Source organism: Hippocampus comes, unplaced genomic scaffold (assembly GCF_001891065.2).
Source record: "Hippocampus comes isolate QL1 unplaced genomic scaffold, H_comes_QL1_v1.1 scaffold31, whole genome shotgun sequence".
Taxonomy (NCBI): domain Eukaryota; kingdom Metazoa; phylum Chordata; class Actinopteri; order Syngnathiformes; family Syngnathidae; genus Hippocampus; species Hippocampus comes.
The window spans coordinates 157926-173689 of NW_017806069.1; the positions used below are offsets into that span (position 1 = coordinate 157926).

At 45.9% G+C, this 15764-nt stretch overlaps 2 protein-coding genes across 6 annotated transcripts in view; one reads left to right on the forward strand and one right to left on the reverse strand.

Moving 5' to 3' along the window:
- The window catches only part of mta3 (metastasis associated 1 family, member 3), a 16211-nt gene extending 7606 nt beyond the window's left edge, over positions 1-8605 (reverse strand). For 3 of the 5 annotated variants that reach the window (XM_019893822.1, XM_019893823.1, XM_019893824.1), the window contains exons 1-11: positions 8349-8605; positions 6584-6651; positions 4914-5007; positions 2732-2858; positions 2549-2612; positions 2329-2446; positions 2099-2204; positions 1900-1999; positions 1418-1606; positions 908-982; positions 110-168 (exon numbers count right to left, since the gene is read on the reverse strand). In XM_019893822.1, the coding sequence (XP_019749381.1) occupies positions 110-168; positions 908-982; positions 1418-1606; positions 1900-1999; positions 2099-2204; positions 2329-2446; positions 2549-2612; positions 2732-2858; positions 4914-5007; positions 6584-6651; positions 8349-8376 (1028 nt within the window). In that variant the 5' untranslated portion in view covers positions 8377-8605. Of the gene's footprint in view, positions 1-109; positions 169-907; positions 983-1417; positions 1607-1899; positions 2000-2098; positions 2205-2328; positions 2447-2548; positions 2613-2731; positions 2859-4913; positions 5008-6583; positions 6652-7724; positions 7802-8348 lie in introns of those variants that run through there. The other 2 variants (XM_019893825.1, XM_019893826.1) reach the window with 2 other exon arrangements.
- A 2226-nt stretch (positions 8606-10831) lies between these two features.
- On the forward strand, positions 10832-14817 carry kcng3 (potassium voltage-gated channel, subfamily G, member 3). The gene is made up of 2 exons (XM_019893827.1): positions 10832-11668; positions 12615-14817. The coding sequence occupies exons 1-2, from the start codon at positions 11037-11039 to the stop codon at positions 13258-13260; spliced, it is 1278 nt and encodes a 425-aa protein (XP_019749386.1). The 5' UTR covers positions 10832-11036; the 3' UTR covers positions 13261-14817.
- Positions 14818-15764: the final 947 nt, after the last annotated feature.

The window sequence follows — 15764 nt, forward strand, 5'->3', positions numbered from 1 at the left end:
GCCGTGCATTCAATCAAAAGCATTCAATTATGCATGAATATTTCCATCTGGCGGCGACAATGGGGAACACTAATGATCCCGTCGTCGTTGCGAGGAAGGGGGGACTTACTATGTGGGAATATAAACTTGCTTCAGCTTGCTCTCGGCCTCGGCCGCCTTCAGCCTCTTCTGCAATCGCGCACACAAACGTACATCGGATGGTGAGTAAACGCGCTAACAATGATAAAGCGACAGCGCATGCGGTCACAATTAATGTTTTGGGATATCAGAGGTTGATGTATGTTTTTCATTACAGCAGAACAAAGGGAAAAAAATAAAACAAATTTGGCTCATTTGCAAGTTAAGCCCACCGCGAAGCTTGACGGTATGTGCTAACTTAAGCGAAACCCTATTTCAGGTTAAACAGTTGGCAAACCAGAACCATAGTTCGTAACATACAAAGGACAGTATTAATAAGTTGAACCCAAACCAAACTCCATTAGGGAACTGACGTAAAACCATATCTGACTTAAATACAATCCTTTTAGGGAACCTAAGAGGAACCATATTTGGTAACATGCGCAGAACCGTACAAGGCAATCTAAGCAGATACAGTAAGCTAAACAGTCCCACATTTGGTAACCTAACAGGAACCATATTTGGGAGATCCAAAAGGAACCATTTTTGGTAGCCTCTGCGGAATCATACGTGGTCACCTAAGCGGAAATAGTTGTCGAAACAAGCCCATTTTTGGGCATAGTAAGAGGAACCCTATTGGGTCAACAAAAAGCCTCTTTGGTAAGCGAAGGTGAAAGACTCACCTAAGCAAAATCAGAGCTGGAAATCGAAGTGGAAGCATATTTGGTAACCTGTTATGTATGTTCATTAAAAAATAATAAATTAAAAAAAACACGTGATCACGTCTCACCTGTTGTACGTATCTGTCTGTGGTCTTCCACATGTAGTAGTACTCTATGATGCTGGTCAGAGATTTCCAGGGAAGCTTGAGATGAGACAAAAGGAAGAAGTGGGGGAGAGAGCGGGAGACGAGACAGGGAGCAAATTAACAATATTAATTTCTCATCTTCTTGCCATCTGGGCGTCCCTTCATGTATATTCATTCAGCAGCGTCGTGACCACGGAGGACTGAGAGGGCTTTTGGACCAGCAAAGCAGGGGGACAAAAAAAAAACAAAAAAACAAACCATGTCGGACACGTATTCATGAACACCTGGTGCCGACACACCACAGTGTAAACACGAAAAATGGTGTCGATGGTGTACAGGCACGACAACTGAATCAAGCAGCCACCGTGCTGAAGGCTTCAATGTTTGATGAAAAACTGCCTGCGCGCATCCTCCTCGCTCCCTGAGCCAGAGCTTTACAGTAATGAGTCGCCACAGCAGAAGATTTGCGGCTCAGCGCGCAGAGCCACTTACGAAGTCTTGTCGGATGTCGTTGAAGTCCTTGCCGTATTTCTCCAGCGCCTCCTCGAACATGGCCGCTTCCGAGGCGCTCCACTCCTCCATCTCGTCCCGGCAGAGCACGGGGCCACCCGCGGGCACCAGCACGCTCAACGCGCTCGACAGGTCGTAGTTGTGCGCGTGCAGCGTGTCCATGGCGTGGAACTGCGTGAAAAGTAACAGCAACCTTTTAGAAACGGTGAGTCCGCGTCGATGCCTTCGGTCTATCTTTGGTAACCAAAGTGTAATCATATTTGTTATGTCGCGCAACCACATTTGGTTACTAAAGTGAGACCATTTGGTAAACTACCTAACCGCTAACCTAAACCTGAAGCAGAAGCATATTTTGTAACTCTCGTGTAACCACGTTCACTAACCCAAGTGGAGGACATAACCGAAATGGGAGCATAGCACGCAGCCCCGGTGGGGGTGGGGGTGGGGGGTCCTGCGGGACTCACCAGCGTGATGTCACGTGACGCCGCCGCCGCGCTCATATGTAAGCTCGGCTGTCGGACCGAACTGCTGCAGTCGAGCGCCCGGGCAAAGGTGCCAACCGCCCTGCGAGCAGCACAGACAAAAGCATTTGATATTACGGTACAAACGCATAGAAATGCAATTTTCGTTTGGAAATACGGTAGCGCCGAGGTCACGTCTTACCGCGCCACCACAAGAAACTGGTCGATCTGTTTGTTGGTGAGCGGACACTCCGGATCCCAGAGCTTCTCCTCCAGTTTGGCCTGGTCTCTGTCGTCAGCTTGACCCGCTGAACGAACACACAGAACACATTTTCTTATTTCAAACCACGACTGAATATCGTTTGCCGCTTTTCCTTTCAAGACTAGCCAAACATTTGCCCGGAAGTGGAATAAAACAAGCACTGCGCTGACCCTCCGGGAGCATTTCTGGCACGTCGGCCTGGAATCGTGGCCCCACTCGGATCTCGCCTTTGTCAGCCAGCAGGGTCTTCTGCGTGGGGTCGTACACGAGCGAGTAGAAGAAGGTATCCTGGTGGGAGGTGGACAACCCGTAAAGACACGCATTTAGCACTCCACCAACATCCCGATCGGAACAAGAAGGTTCGACTACATAATTCCAAAGTCGACACACCTCCTTGTCGAGGTACGAAAGAACCGCTTCAGTTTCATTCAACAAGGCCACGCTGCACTTGCCCCTAAAGGGAGACACACGAGGTGGGAGCATCAGAAACAAGTGACCCTCGATGGTTCAAGTCCACTACGTTAGCAGCCGGGAGTGCGTTGAGGCTTCGTGACTAGCCGCACACGCGCGTACCTGATGTGCGTGGCCGGTAAGCTCTCGTACTGCCGCGAGAGGAAGAGTTCTCTGTGTCGAAGCTGGTGCTTCTGTTTGTCTGTGAGCTCCGTCTCGGCGGGGCTCTCCTTCTCCTCCTCAAGCTCTTCTGCGCCGGAACAAACACAAGAGCGTGAATGGAGACGCACAACAAAAGGCTTTCGAGGAAACAAGATGGGACTCATTTTCCAAATAACAGCTTTGCAATTTTCTCCGAGGAAAATCTGCTGTTGCCGGGGCGACTCTCAATCATCTACTCGAGTTGCCGATGATCTTGGTGGACCCTGTCGCTAGAAAAGCTCTCGTCAAAACAATACATTTCGCGCTGACTGTAGAAGCAGGTGTTTTCCCATCTTCTGAAGAAATAGTGTCTCAAAAGCAGGCATTTTGCCACCATTTTTCGCGTCACTCTTCTGTATAAATGGCACCCAGACTGAATGGTGGGCGATGAAGCTAACCTGGCAATTTTCCCCCTTCGGTGGTCGCGTCTGAAATTCATTTTAAACGGACAGAAAAATGTGGCAATATTCCTCTTATGTTCCCATGTTGCAGAAACCAGCCGTGATACTAAATGGGAGACAAAGTCGACCAGGCGGTTTCCCCGTCTTTGGTGCTGGTATCCAAAGTCTGTTTTAAACTCACTGGCATTTTTTTTTTGCCTGCTTTTCCTTGTCCCTTTCCAGCATAAACGTATAAAGTGGACTAGAATTATTTCTCTGCCAATCGTGGAAGTATCAAAAGCTCCTTTTATCCTGCCTCTAGAGCTATGTCATTTTTTTTTTATGCCAAGAATTTTTTTCTTCCACCCATCGGGCAGGAAGATGCCCATAAAGTCAACCGACAAGTTTCCGCCTTTGGTCATAGAATCAAAAGTCCCATTTACACTGCCTGTAAAGCCAGCATTATTCGGCCATTTTTCATGTTGTTAGTTTAGATAAAAGGCACCGACACGCAAGGGCCGACCAGCCATTATGAAAATGACTGTAAAAGCTGACATTTCTCAACTTGTATAAAAATGCCGCAGACAGGAAATGGAGAAACCCAAAGTCATCTTTTGAGGTATGGTCCAAACAACAACTGATGCGGGGTGTCACTTTTGTGTAAGGAAATGCCACAATGCCCGGACAGGGCTGTGAAGTTTAACACTTCTCCCATCCTGTTGTGTTTTGTCCAAAACGTAATTTCTATATCAAGCCAGATGTTGGAGTCTTCGAACTATGCGATGTCACGTCGCTGAGTGGACGTTGAAGGCAGTGGCGTTAATAACCCATTGGTGGTTACTGGCTAAAAGCTAAAGGCACCATGTTGCAGTATTTCACAGTCTCCTTCTTTCATCAGAGACCTTTATGGAATAATGACGCTTTGCCCAGTTGTCAAAAACCCTGGAGCGAAGTGAGTGGCTTCACTGGGAGAAGCAGCAGGGTGGCATCTGGTGGTTTTAAAAATCCATTAGCAACGTAGCCCGCGACGGCACAAAATGGGGAAAAAAGCCCTTTTGTGTGCGTCGCGTCACTCCCTCTTTCTGTGTGTATTAAATGTTGCTTTCGCTGACTTGCTTTATGGACTGTCAATTCATGTAATTTAAAAAAAAAAAAGAGATACTTATGTTTTGAATGGGTGAGAGCCGCCATTGTGAGATGGTTAATGGATGTCATGTAGTTGCTCCCTTTTATATGAATCATTCGAGATGGGAGAGAGTCATGTTTAGTCACAACCTTGCTCATGTGCAGCTGTCGCCAAAACAGAAACACGGGAGGAGACACGATGCTTTTTAAAAGCAGCAACAAAATGACAGCGCTTCCAAAAGACTCATTTTTGGGTTACTGTAGTTTTGTGCAGAAATGTCATTTTTCTCTTCCTTGCGGGGCATCTTAACAACTGAAAATGTGTTGAATGTGCAGCATTGAGAGGTTGTATTTGCCAAAATCAACGCAAAACACGTTCACAATTCAAGTTACATTTTCACAACTGAGGCTTTGTACTGAGCAGAACTGCACTGCATCATACCGAGAACCGATTCGAATTCCAAGTTGGCACTCGAAAGCCAGCAATTTGTTTCATCACCAGATTGCGCATCTAATTTAGTGGCTAATCACGTCGTCAAAAAGTTAAGCGCTAATTTGAGAGAGGGAGGCGGGAGGCGTATCACTGTGGTTCCACTTACTTGCATGTTTGTCTGCCAGCTGAATGAGGCTGTGCGAGATGTCCCGCCTCCTGTAGAAGCACACCACCTTGGCCTCCACGTTCCCGCTGGCCGTCTGAAGAGGAGACACACGAGGGACAGGGTGAAGAGAGGGGGGCGATGGGGGGAGAAGTGAGGAACTACCCCCTCCCTTAACCCCTCAATGCAGCCATCATATGACAAGCTTCTTAATTTCCCCGGAGAACCGCTCGCCTTTGTGTCCACGTCAGAGTGGCGATGACAAGCGGACCGGGAGCGCTAACGGTGGCCATTTCACTACGACTGACTGACTGATTGATTGATTGTCTGGCTGTGATGAGGCCAACGGCATGAAAGAAACGTGCTCTATTCACGAAACAAAATGGTTGACGGCTTATGAAAGTTTCTGTAAACTGTCGCTGCGTAACTGACGTGTGCCATATAACTTTTTGGGCGCCTATCAGTTTGCACAGACGCCCGAATTGCAAGGTAATATCTACATCGGTGTCAACACTGGGCAAAAGTAAACAATAATACATTAATCATTGAAATATGAAATGTTACATAGCCTTGAGTTGGCCTGTGCTGATCCCCGCAACGCAACCTTACATTGATGTCGATGAGGGCAGTTATTTTTCTGACTGAGTGATGGACACATTCTTAATTGAAAATTATGCTGTCTTCAAAGGGAGGGGAAAAAAAAGTTGGTAAAAATAAAAACATTTAATCAAAATTGCAGGACGTAATGAACGGCAAGCACCGGCATACAGTATCAACAATTACTATTGTGTTATCAGTGCATCCGCAAGGTTGTTGTCATGCAAAAAAAAAAAAAAAAAGCCCACTGAAAAACTGACAGCATCAGAAACCAAATTCGTGGTTAAAAGGCTAGACTGTTCGAGTCGTTCCACTTTCAACGAAAATTACATCACGCTCATCATCACATCCATTAAGATCAATCAAAGTCTGTTTTTTTTTCCCCAGCCTCAACAACACTCAGTATTTGATGCACGGACGGCCACAGCGCTGCCCGGTCATTACATCACCACCTCGGTCTTTGACAGTTCCGTTCTGGACGCTCGTAATGCTGCATCAGACCCGTTTAGCTTACAAAATGCAAATGCAGGGTGTCGATGAGAAGGAATCCTAAACATTCCCCCTCGGGCATAGATGGACACAAATGGAAAAAAAAAGGGTGTGAAACACCTAAATACCTTGTTGAGCTCCTCTAATCAAAATTTACTATTGTGTTATCAGTGCATCCGCAAGGTTGTTGTCATGCAAAAAAAAAAAAAAAAAGCCCACTGAAAAACTGACAGCATCAGAAACCAAATTCGTGGTTAAAAGGCTAGACTGTTCGAGTCGTTCCACTTTCAACGAAAATTACATCACGCTCATCATCACATCCATTAAGATCAATCAAAGTCTGTTTTTTTTTCCCCAGCCTCAACAACACTCAGTATTTGATGCACGGACGCCACAGCGCTGCCCGGTCATTACATCACCACCTCGGTCTTTGACAGTTCCATTCTGGACGCTCGTAATGCTGCATCAGACCCGTTTAGCTTGCAAAATGCAAATGCAGGGTGTCGATGAGAAGGAATCCGAAACATTCCCCCTCGGGCATAGATGGACACAAATGGAAAAAAAATGGGTGTGAAACACCTAAATACCTTGTTGAGCTCCTCTATTCGTCGGATCAGGTAAGGGTTACTGGAGGAGTTCTCGAAAAAGACGTAATCTGCAATGGGAGGACAACCCAAAAACTGCATGAGATATGGAGGACAATGTGTATGTGTGTAAACCATTCTGCAATCCACCTGTGGTTTGGCCCTAATCCATACAAAAGACACAGACTCATAATGTCACCCGCAAAAGTTGACATCAAAGGGTTTCATGAGTCCTAGTGCTATTCATTTTTTGTAATACCTCTCACTCTCATTACTAGTGCACCAATGGTCAGGTTTATTTGCAAACGAGTGGGCCAAAAGGGGCACTCGTGGTAGAAAAATATTCCTAGTTAGATCCTCACACAAATATTCACAGGACGTAGTAGATGTCAGCCTACTTGTGTCCCCTATTCATTCTCGTGTGTTGAATTGTCATATGTGTGAAGACACGAGATTCTATTACTATGGACCTGAGATAGGATATCAACATTATGGTTTACTAGTAAGGTTTCGTTGCAAATTAGTTGGGGAAAAGCAGCACAACTAGGTGGTGGAAAACATGACCTTGATAGCCATCTTAAGGTACACGTACAAACACTTTGTCCGCGTTAGGAGGACAGCTTAGGTATATTAATAAAATGCAACTGCAGTGTTTGCCAACTGCGTGTGAGGACCTCAACAAATTCAACAAAATGCTACATTTGTTACACTGCTGTAGTATTGAGCAGATGTCAACTAGTGCACTCTAACTAGTGTCTCACTTAATTCACCCCAAATCTTAATTTGAACACAAAATGTAAAACTCATTTAACCTGATGTCTCTGGTTCAAGGGTGATGTGACCAAGTAGTCTTCCCCTGTCACTTGTAATTTGTAGTTGTCCTTCAAGTATGCAGAAATGTCATACTTAAATAGTGAGACATTCTTTCTAGTAGTGTGCTTGACTGTCTTCCGAGTGAGGGCAATTAGAGCACTAGTTTGTTGGCGATGGAATAACTGCTGAAATGGCAACGTTTGTGCGTGAGGAAAGGTGTTCATCAAGGCCTTGACGCCATGAAGCGAGACAATCGCTTGATGATGAATTCCGGTGGGCATGCTAACGATTAGCCGAGGAGGCTACGGCAATTTGGCCGAATTGATCGTACCGGCGGTGGGAAGTCGGGCGCGGGTGAGGGTGGCCACACGGCCAGGCGGTGGAGCGGACCACGACGCCGGTGTACCACGTTGCTAACTCTGGAACGGTGCCCCTCCAAAACGGAGCGGCGTCCTTTGAGGCGCTAACGTTAGCTAAATAAGGACGGCACTAAATGGCTGCGTGCCAATGGAGGCAAATACAAAGGCAGCCTCTCACACACGTACTGCTCACTGCTCCGAAATCACATTAAGCGCCTATTTAAGGGGTTATGGAGTAAACGCAATCGCGTTGACACGTTTCAAATAACCAAACGACCAACATACAGTGTGCCCCCCCCCTAAAAAAATGTTTACATTTTATGCTAAGCTAGCTTGCGGCTAGCGGTGGCCAACGCGAGGCCTGACCCATTTTGGAGCCCAAATATTTAGAATTCTCTTCCAGCCCGCATCACGTCTAGTCCGGGGTGGGCAAAAGCTCACAATCAGCCGTCGGACGCCAGCGTAGCCGGTTATCGGCGCTCGGGGGGGCTTCGGTCGACCCCCAAAAACCCAAATAAAAATTAAGAAATAAAGCACGGACAATAACACACGTCTACACTTTTGATACAAGAAACGATCCACATTGACGTACATACCTCCGACCCGGTACATGTTGGCCGCCATTTCTGCCCTCACGGAGTGTGAGCGTGAAACATTCACTAAGAAAACATAAGAATAAATTAATAAAAACTATATATTTGAAAAAAGAGAGTCCGGATGTGTGCACCCGATCGGGGGGGAGATTAGTTTGCGTGTGTGTTTTTTTGTTTTGTTTTGTTTTGTCAATGGACCCCCCCACCTGGTGTTCACACAGTAGCCCTCACAATACAGTCCCAACCCGAAAAAAAAATACGCTGATGACGTCGAGTCGGCGCGCACGCGCACTCACACACGTACGCGCACAAGCATAGCACATAACAGTAGAAATTGGAATTATTTGAAATGAAACCCAGAAGTGGGTAGTTTTTTCATAAAGTACTGTACCTGAAAGCGATGTTGATAAGTTGTTCTCAAAACTTTTTCACCCCCCTAAAAAAATAAAAATAAAAAATAAAAATGCTCTACATTAAAACACAGCGTAGTGGGCCTAAGTCTTAATTTAAAAAAAAAAAGTTTTTTTTTTTTAATTTCTAAAAAGTGTGTTTCATTGTATAAGCTACTGTAACATTGTGCATAGTTAGAAAATTACCACTGTAAAAGAAAAATAAACTACTCAAAATAATGACATGATAAAATGTAGCATAAAAGTTACATACATACTGAAACTAGTTTCAAAACAAACCGTTTTGTGAAGTGTGAAACCATATCAATGTTTCATCATCAAGCTATTCTTCTGAATCAGAAGTCATCAGAAGAATAGCTTGTTGAACTGTTGTTCATCCACCTAGCCATCCATTCTTTAATCCGCTTATCCTCACTAACCAGAAAATGCTTGCAATATCTGAACTTTATTGTTACATATGGCAGTTTGAAATTTTGGTACAGATTTCAGCAAGCATCACAGAAGCTGACATTACTTTTTACTCTTGCGGGACTCATAAAATAATGTGCCAAGCCAGAACTTTATCATAGAAAAGAACTTTGGTAGAAGTAAAAGTGTCCTTGCAGACTTTTGGCATATATTTGGTGGCCGTAAGTATCAAATGAAATGTTCTTATATTAAAGGTACTAAAATGTTGGAAGTAAAAGTATCAATTTAATGTGCCACTTATGGGATAAGTGGTACATAAAATGGATGGATCGATAAAATCCAATTGGGATGGCTATTCTCGTGTTTGTGCTCTCCACAGTTCAGGCATTTTGTCGATTAACAATTTATTGTGATTTTAATTTCCAGTAATGAGTCACAAAGAAGGTTGGGGCAAATGGAGAAAAGTAAAGTATCCTTTTTATTCATGAAATTTAAAGGAGGAAATGTTGCCAGAAATATAAATAACAATATAAAGTGAAATTGTACTTCAGTACAGTAATTGAAGTAAAAAATATTTATTTCCTATACTTGAGTAGGTACTTCAGTACAGTAATTGAAGTAATGAAGTAAAAAATATTTATTTCCTATACTTGAGTAGGTGTTTAAGATGTACTTTATTTGAGCAATTATTTTTATAATGGCTTTTGCCACTGCATTTGTGGAGGTGGCTCAAGTACTCATACTGCACTGAAAAAGAAAGAACTAAGACGGTAAAGCACAAGTGCTGATTTAACTCTGGTACCGAAATGTAGGTTAAAAAAAAGTACTCGGGTCTTTTGAGTACAAAACTCAAATGACATGTCCTCCATGGCACACAGCTTTTAAGGCACTGACTCTGTCAAGGAGATGTCACATAGAATTGGGCTGAGAACTCCTATGAAGAAACTGTCTCTCTATGAAACTTTGAAAAGAAGAGGTTCAGGACGAAGTGGACACTTTTGCACAACAAACACGTGCTGGAACTCCTGAACATCAAGTACAAGCCAAACCAAAGCTCCAGAAACAAGAAACAGAGGTGAAATCTCAAATCTTCAATTTGGTCTCTTGGCAAATTAATTTTTTGTGTGTTGATAAAAAAAGAGAGTTTTATGCTTTGTTGTAAGTTGTCCTAATGTTGAAACTGGAAGTTTGGTCAACACCGCAAGTGAAGAAAGTGATTTATTCCAATAAACTTTAATGTCAAAGAGAATGTCAGATTTGAACGTTCAAGGAGTGCAATCATCACAGACAAGGAGACCCAAATGTATGTGCACATCTGTATAATACAGCCTCTGGGCACACAACAGGAGCAGCAGAATGTCCATTGGAGTGATGCAAAAAAAAAAAAACAACACATTACAAAGCTGAGCTGTAATGGATTCGTGGCATTTTGCTCGGTTATTGTTATGAGCGCAGTCAGAGACATAATTAAGATCGTATGTCAAGGCAACACAACGCACACATCCGCTATGATCTGTGCGAGACTTTTTCAGTGAAGGGATTGGCTGTCTCCGGCCCTGGGTGGAAAGAGATGGGGAGAGAGAGAGAGAGAGAGAGAGAGAGAGAGAGAGAGAGAGAGAGAGAGAGAGAGAGCTCTCTCTGGGTCAGGATGTGCCCTTTTGATTTCTGGGGCTGCGGGAGAGGAGGGCAGAACAGCAGGGAGCCACGACGCCGATCGACCGACCGACTTGACTTCAACTGCACTCGGATCCCAACCACGCCCCGCGAGGGCAGGACAGGGCAGCATCCACACGGGGAGGTGTAGCCCGGCCGGCAGGTGTCCCAGCTTCCGCAATGGAAGCAGCAAAGAGCCGCTGAAGGAGAGGAGGGAGCCATGAAGTTCGGGAAGAGCATCTGCGTGCTGAACGTCGGGGGCACCCGCTACGCCTTCACCCGCGACGTGATCCGGGATTTCCCCCTGAGGCGCGTCAGCCGCCTCCACGCGTGCGCCACCGAGAAGGAGGTGCTGGAGCTGTGCGACGACTACGACCGCGAGCGCAACGAGTTTTTCTTCGACCGCCACGCGCAGGCTTTCGTCTTCATCATGCTCTACGTGCGCTCCGGGAAACTGCGCTTCGTCCCCGGCGTGTGCGAGCTGTCCTTCTACACCGAGATGCTCTACTGGGGGCTGGAGAGCGCGCACTTGGACTCCTGCTGCCAGAAGCGCCTGGACGAGCGGCTGTCCGATGTCGGGCTGTCCGACGGCGGGCTCTCTCAGCAGGAGGACGCAAAGGAGGGGGCGACCCAGAGCCCGGTGGGAGAACCGGTGGCGGTGATGGAGCTCACCCGGCGCGCCAAGTGGCTGGAGAGGGCGCGCAGGGCGTTCGAGGAGCCCAACTCGTCCCTCGGGGCGCAGCTGCTGGCCATCGTATCCGTCGTCTTTGTCATCGTGTCCATGGTAATGCTGTGCGCCAGTACACTGCCTGATTGGGACACTGCCAAGAGGAACACCGTGGAGGAGCACAGGTAATTTGGGAGCTCACCATTTGCGTCAGTTGATGACAAAACATTCAGACCAGTATTTCCCAACCTTCATTGAGCCAAGGCATATGAGAAACCTATTGTGGCATAACAATAATAACACAAATGTAAAAAAAAAAAAATAGTCTCAATTTAGTCACAGATTTACTGAAGTGAACAAAATATATATCAGATGCAATGCCGCACGATTGGCTGACAACCAGTTGAGGGTGTCCCCTGCCGAAATCTACTCATTCTTGTGAGGCTTTGCCACCCTGCAACAAGGAGGCGCTCTAGAGCAACCTCAGCAGCCCGAAGCCCCGCTCCACATGCTGCCCAGCTCTCGTTTCCATCTTTCTCTCTGTGAGGTGCACGCATTCATGACTGACAACGAGCCACTCTCAAGCACCCATATCAGCAGACTATCCGAAGGGAAGATTGAAAGCTAACTGCATGTCGCAATAGCGCTGAACAACCGCTGATGTGAATGAGGTTAAGTTCTTATATAGTGGGGAGTATATTCTATTTAGAAACAAACCTCTGAATTCACTTTACAGGGTCTTTTGTTTTAGTATATGCCGGAATTCGGAGTCCCCTTGAAGTCTATGCTTGAGCCTTCATGAGATAAGACATCGCCGTTGTACTTTGCACTTGCTGGTGGATGGATTTTTCGGGTGACTCTGTAATGCAGTTTGGCCTAATTGTGTTTGCCTGTGTGCTTGCACTGGGCTTAATTCACTTATAATTGCCTTTCTAATCAATGGAGTAGTTTCGCACCGGGGGCCGTCACCCTTCTCCCCCCTTGGCATACCCACCTTGACTCCTGCTATGCTCAAATGCCGGCAATTTTCACGTCCTTCATCTCAGCGGGATGTCGGTGGACGTAATTAGCCGGCAGAGTGATTCTGTCAATGCCGTCGAGGATAATGTGTCTCTCGTTTCCTGTTTACAGGATCGTGGAGGCCGTCTGCATCGGCTGGTTCACGGCCGAGTGCATCCTGCGCTTCCTTGTGGCGCGGGACAAGTGGGACTTCCTCCGCCGGCCGCTCAACATCATCGACGTGGTGGCCATTACGCCTTATTATGTCACCATGGCGATGGCCCGGGCAGGGATGCCCGGCGCCGGGCTCGGGGTGGCGGGCGTGTTCCTGCGTGTGCTGCGCATGATGCGAGTGTTCTGGCTCATGAAGCTGGCCCGCCACTTCCTGGGCCTGCAGACGCTGGGGCTGACGCTGCGCCGCTGCTACCGGGAGATGGTGATGCTGATGGTGTTTGTCTGCGTCGCCATGGCGATTTACAGTGCCCTGGCACAGCTACTGGAACACGGCTTGGATTTGGGCGTACGCAACCAGGACTACGCGAGCATCCCCGCCGCCGCCTGGTGGGTCATCATCTCCATGACGACAGTGGGGTACGGGGACGTTTACCCCATCACCATCGGGGGACGGGTCCTCGGGGGGATGTGCGTGGTGAGCGGCATTGTCCTCCTGGCGCTGCCCATCACGTTCATCTACCACAGTTTTGTGCAGTGCTACCACGAACTCAGACTACGCTCGGCCAGGTATGCTCGTAGCCTTTCGGTGGAAATACTACAGTGAACATTTTCCGGATGCCATGCACAATAGAAATCAACCGAATGAAAGTTCACGGCATGCCCAGTTCCTCACGGGTAGATGCGCGTTTACAAATTACGCGTCCTGTAATTAATCACTGTAAAGAACACAACTTGTAGTTTGGGGCCTAAAACAGTCAATGAAGTTGGAGGAATATTAAATTTATGGCAAACATGTTAGTTAGTGGAACAAAGCAAGCAAGCTCTTTTTACTTTTATCCGTAAATTGGGGTTTAAAAAAAGGGAGAACCATTCTGCAGGAAAAACCCATCTTCCTAACAGGAAAGCTTAAAATATTTTGTTGACTTTCACAACTTTAAATGTCATCAAAGTTTGTTTCCTTCAAATTTTGAGTTCACCCAGCATTTTTTTTTTACAGTGATGGCATCGCTCCTCGCTCTACTTGTGGACCGTGAGCACCCTTTGCACAATAGAAATAAAAAGAAAGACTAGAAGTAATCCACAAACCATGGCATGATTGGTCATGTTATGTGTAGATTTCACATTTTTCTTTTGAGATGCCTAAAGGTATAAAACAACAAAAACAAGACAGAGAAAGAGCTTTTGATGGCAATCTGATAACTTATCTAGACTCAACAACAAAAAAACGCGCCGCTCAAGTTTCTGGTGCCTAAACTCGTCCGACTTCTAGCGTTTTGGAATTTCTAACCCTTCATTCTTGACGTGACAAGCTGAGATTCACCTCCTAATATTTATCTTTGACTCAAAAGCTGTACTGATCTCAAATCCAAAGCAATGCGACGTCACCTTCCACGGGCAGCTGGTATCCATCGTGGTTTATCAACCTAAATTTCACATGCAGGTTGGGCGGGACCTGCCACCATGCCTACGCGCTGAAAAACGTGCTTGACACACATATTATGGCAATAGTCACAATAACCCCCCCTCTTGCACGATAAATATCAACCCAGTGCCTACAGTTTCTGAAGAAGGGAAAATCTAGGTAAAGTCTTGTTTTCCAATGGCCTCTTAGAGCGCGAGCGCGCCCCCTTGAAGCCTACAAATCATTATTTATTAAAGACCAGACAAATCCGTTAGTCCCTGCGGATGGTTGTTTACACTGCATTGCCATGGTTACAACATGTACGGCGTGCTGCGTGTGTGTGTGTGTGTGTGTGTGTGTGTGTGTGCGCGCGCGCGCACGCGCTGTGGCCTTCAGCCATTCAGTTTGTCAGGGGCTGTGTATAAGGCTGACCTAGATGCATCTAGCATGTATAGAGGCGAGGATGAAGGGCGGACACACACACACACACACACACACACACACACAACCCCCACACACACACACACACACACAGACACACACACACACACACACACACACACTCACACACACACACACACACACACAGGATATAATGAAATATGGAGACGAAAATTGCCAAATGTAAAGAATAAAAAGGGACGAAGCAGATGAAAAACATGTGATGTGAAGCTAATAACAAAAACAATAGATATAGTGTGTGTGTGTGTGTGTGTGTGTGTGTGTGTGTGTGTGTGTGTGTGTGTGTGTGTGAGGAGGTGTTTTTTTTGGTACAGTATTTTCATCTCCGCGGCACCCTCATTTCAGGCACGCCAATCACTGAGGCCATTGATTAGTGTGTTTTCGTACAAATAGGGCACATACACACACCGTCGTTGCAACACAAGAGGGAGGGGGAAATGACATCACATGCACGCCGACGAAGGTTATGACGTTCCATGAATCACGCCGGCTGCTTAATGAAGAGCCTCATCTGCTTCCAAACAAAACAATCCAGCACCTCACACCCACACCGCAGTCTCCCGCCACCCCGTTGCCATCAATCAAAGATCAGGCTGGAGTTCATCTCTTTGGATTTAAGTGTCAATTTTTCATCTCTACCCACATCGATAGTCTTTTCGTCTCTCTGGTGTGCTGTTCAAGTAGCATAAATGTGACTAAATTGTTTAATCAGTACTGTATTATGGTTTTGACGGAGCAGTTAATAGTCTCGCGACAAACACTTTTTTCATTTGTGATGTATTTAGTGGTTTGGGAAAAATAAAAGCAATTGTTGATCATTTTCTGTGTAGTCTACTTCTTACAAATTACACCTTCAAGAGCTGAAATTGAAAGTAAGCAAATCAATGCAGCTGTCATTTTACACAAAACTTTCTGGACTTAACATTCTTATGAACACTATAGAGCCTACATTGTTATATTTCTTCAATGAAATTCTGTCAATATATTCCAATCAGTCTGTTCTTTTCGTTTTGTAGCAATGGAGCGCTCCAGGGTTCTGCACACTGATTAGTCGGTCAGGGCAAAACTTGCAACAGCCAACTTCAATTAGGAAAACAATGTTTTTGCACATATTAATACAACAAATTATTGTCATATCCAGTGAGCATTTTGTATTTTAATATGTTTGTCATAGATGGATAGATTTTCTTTTGCCAGCGACTCTCGGCCCTCCAATGAGAAAGGCGGGTTGGCGTCATCTGACC

Excerpts from the sequence above, each read along its gene's own strand:
- kcng3 (XM_019893827.1), top strand. The coding sequence starts at position 11,037 with ATGAAGTTCGGGAAGAGCATCTGCGTGCTGAACGTCGGGGGCACCCGC. Across the intron at positions 11,669-12,614 it reads AACACCGTGGAGGAGCACAG|GATCGTGGAGGCCGTCTGCA; the intron begins GTAATTTGGGAG and ends TCCTGTTTACAG.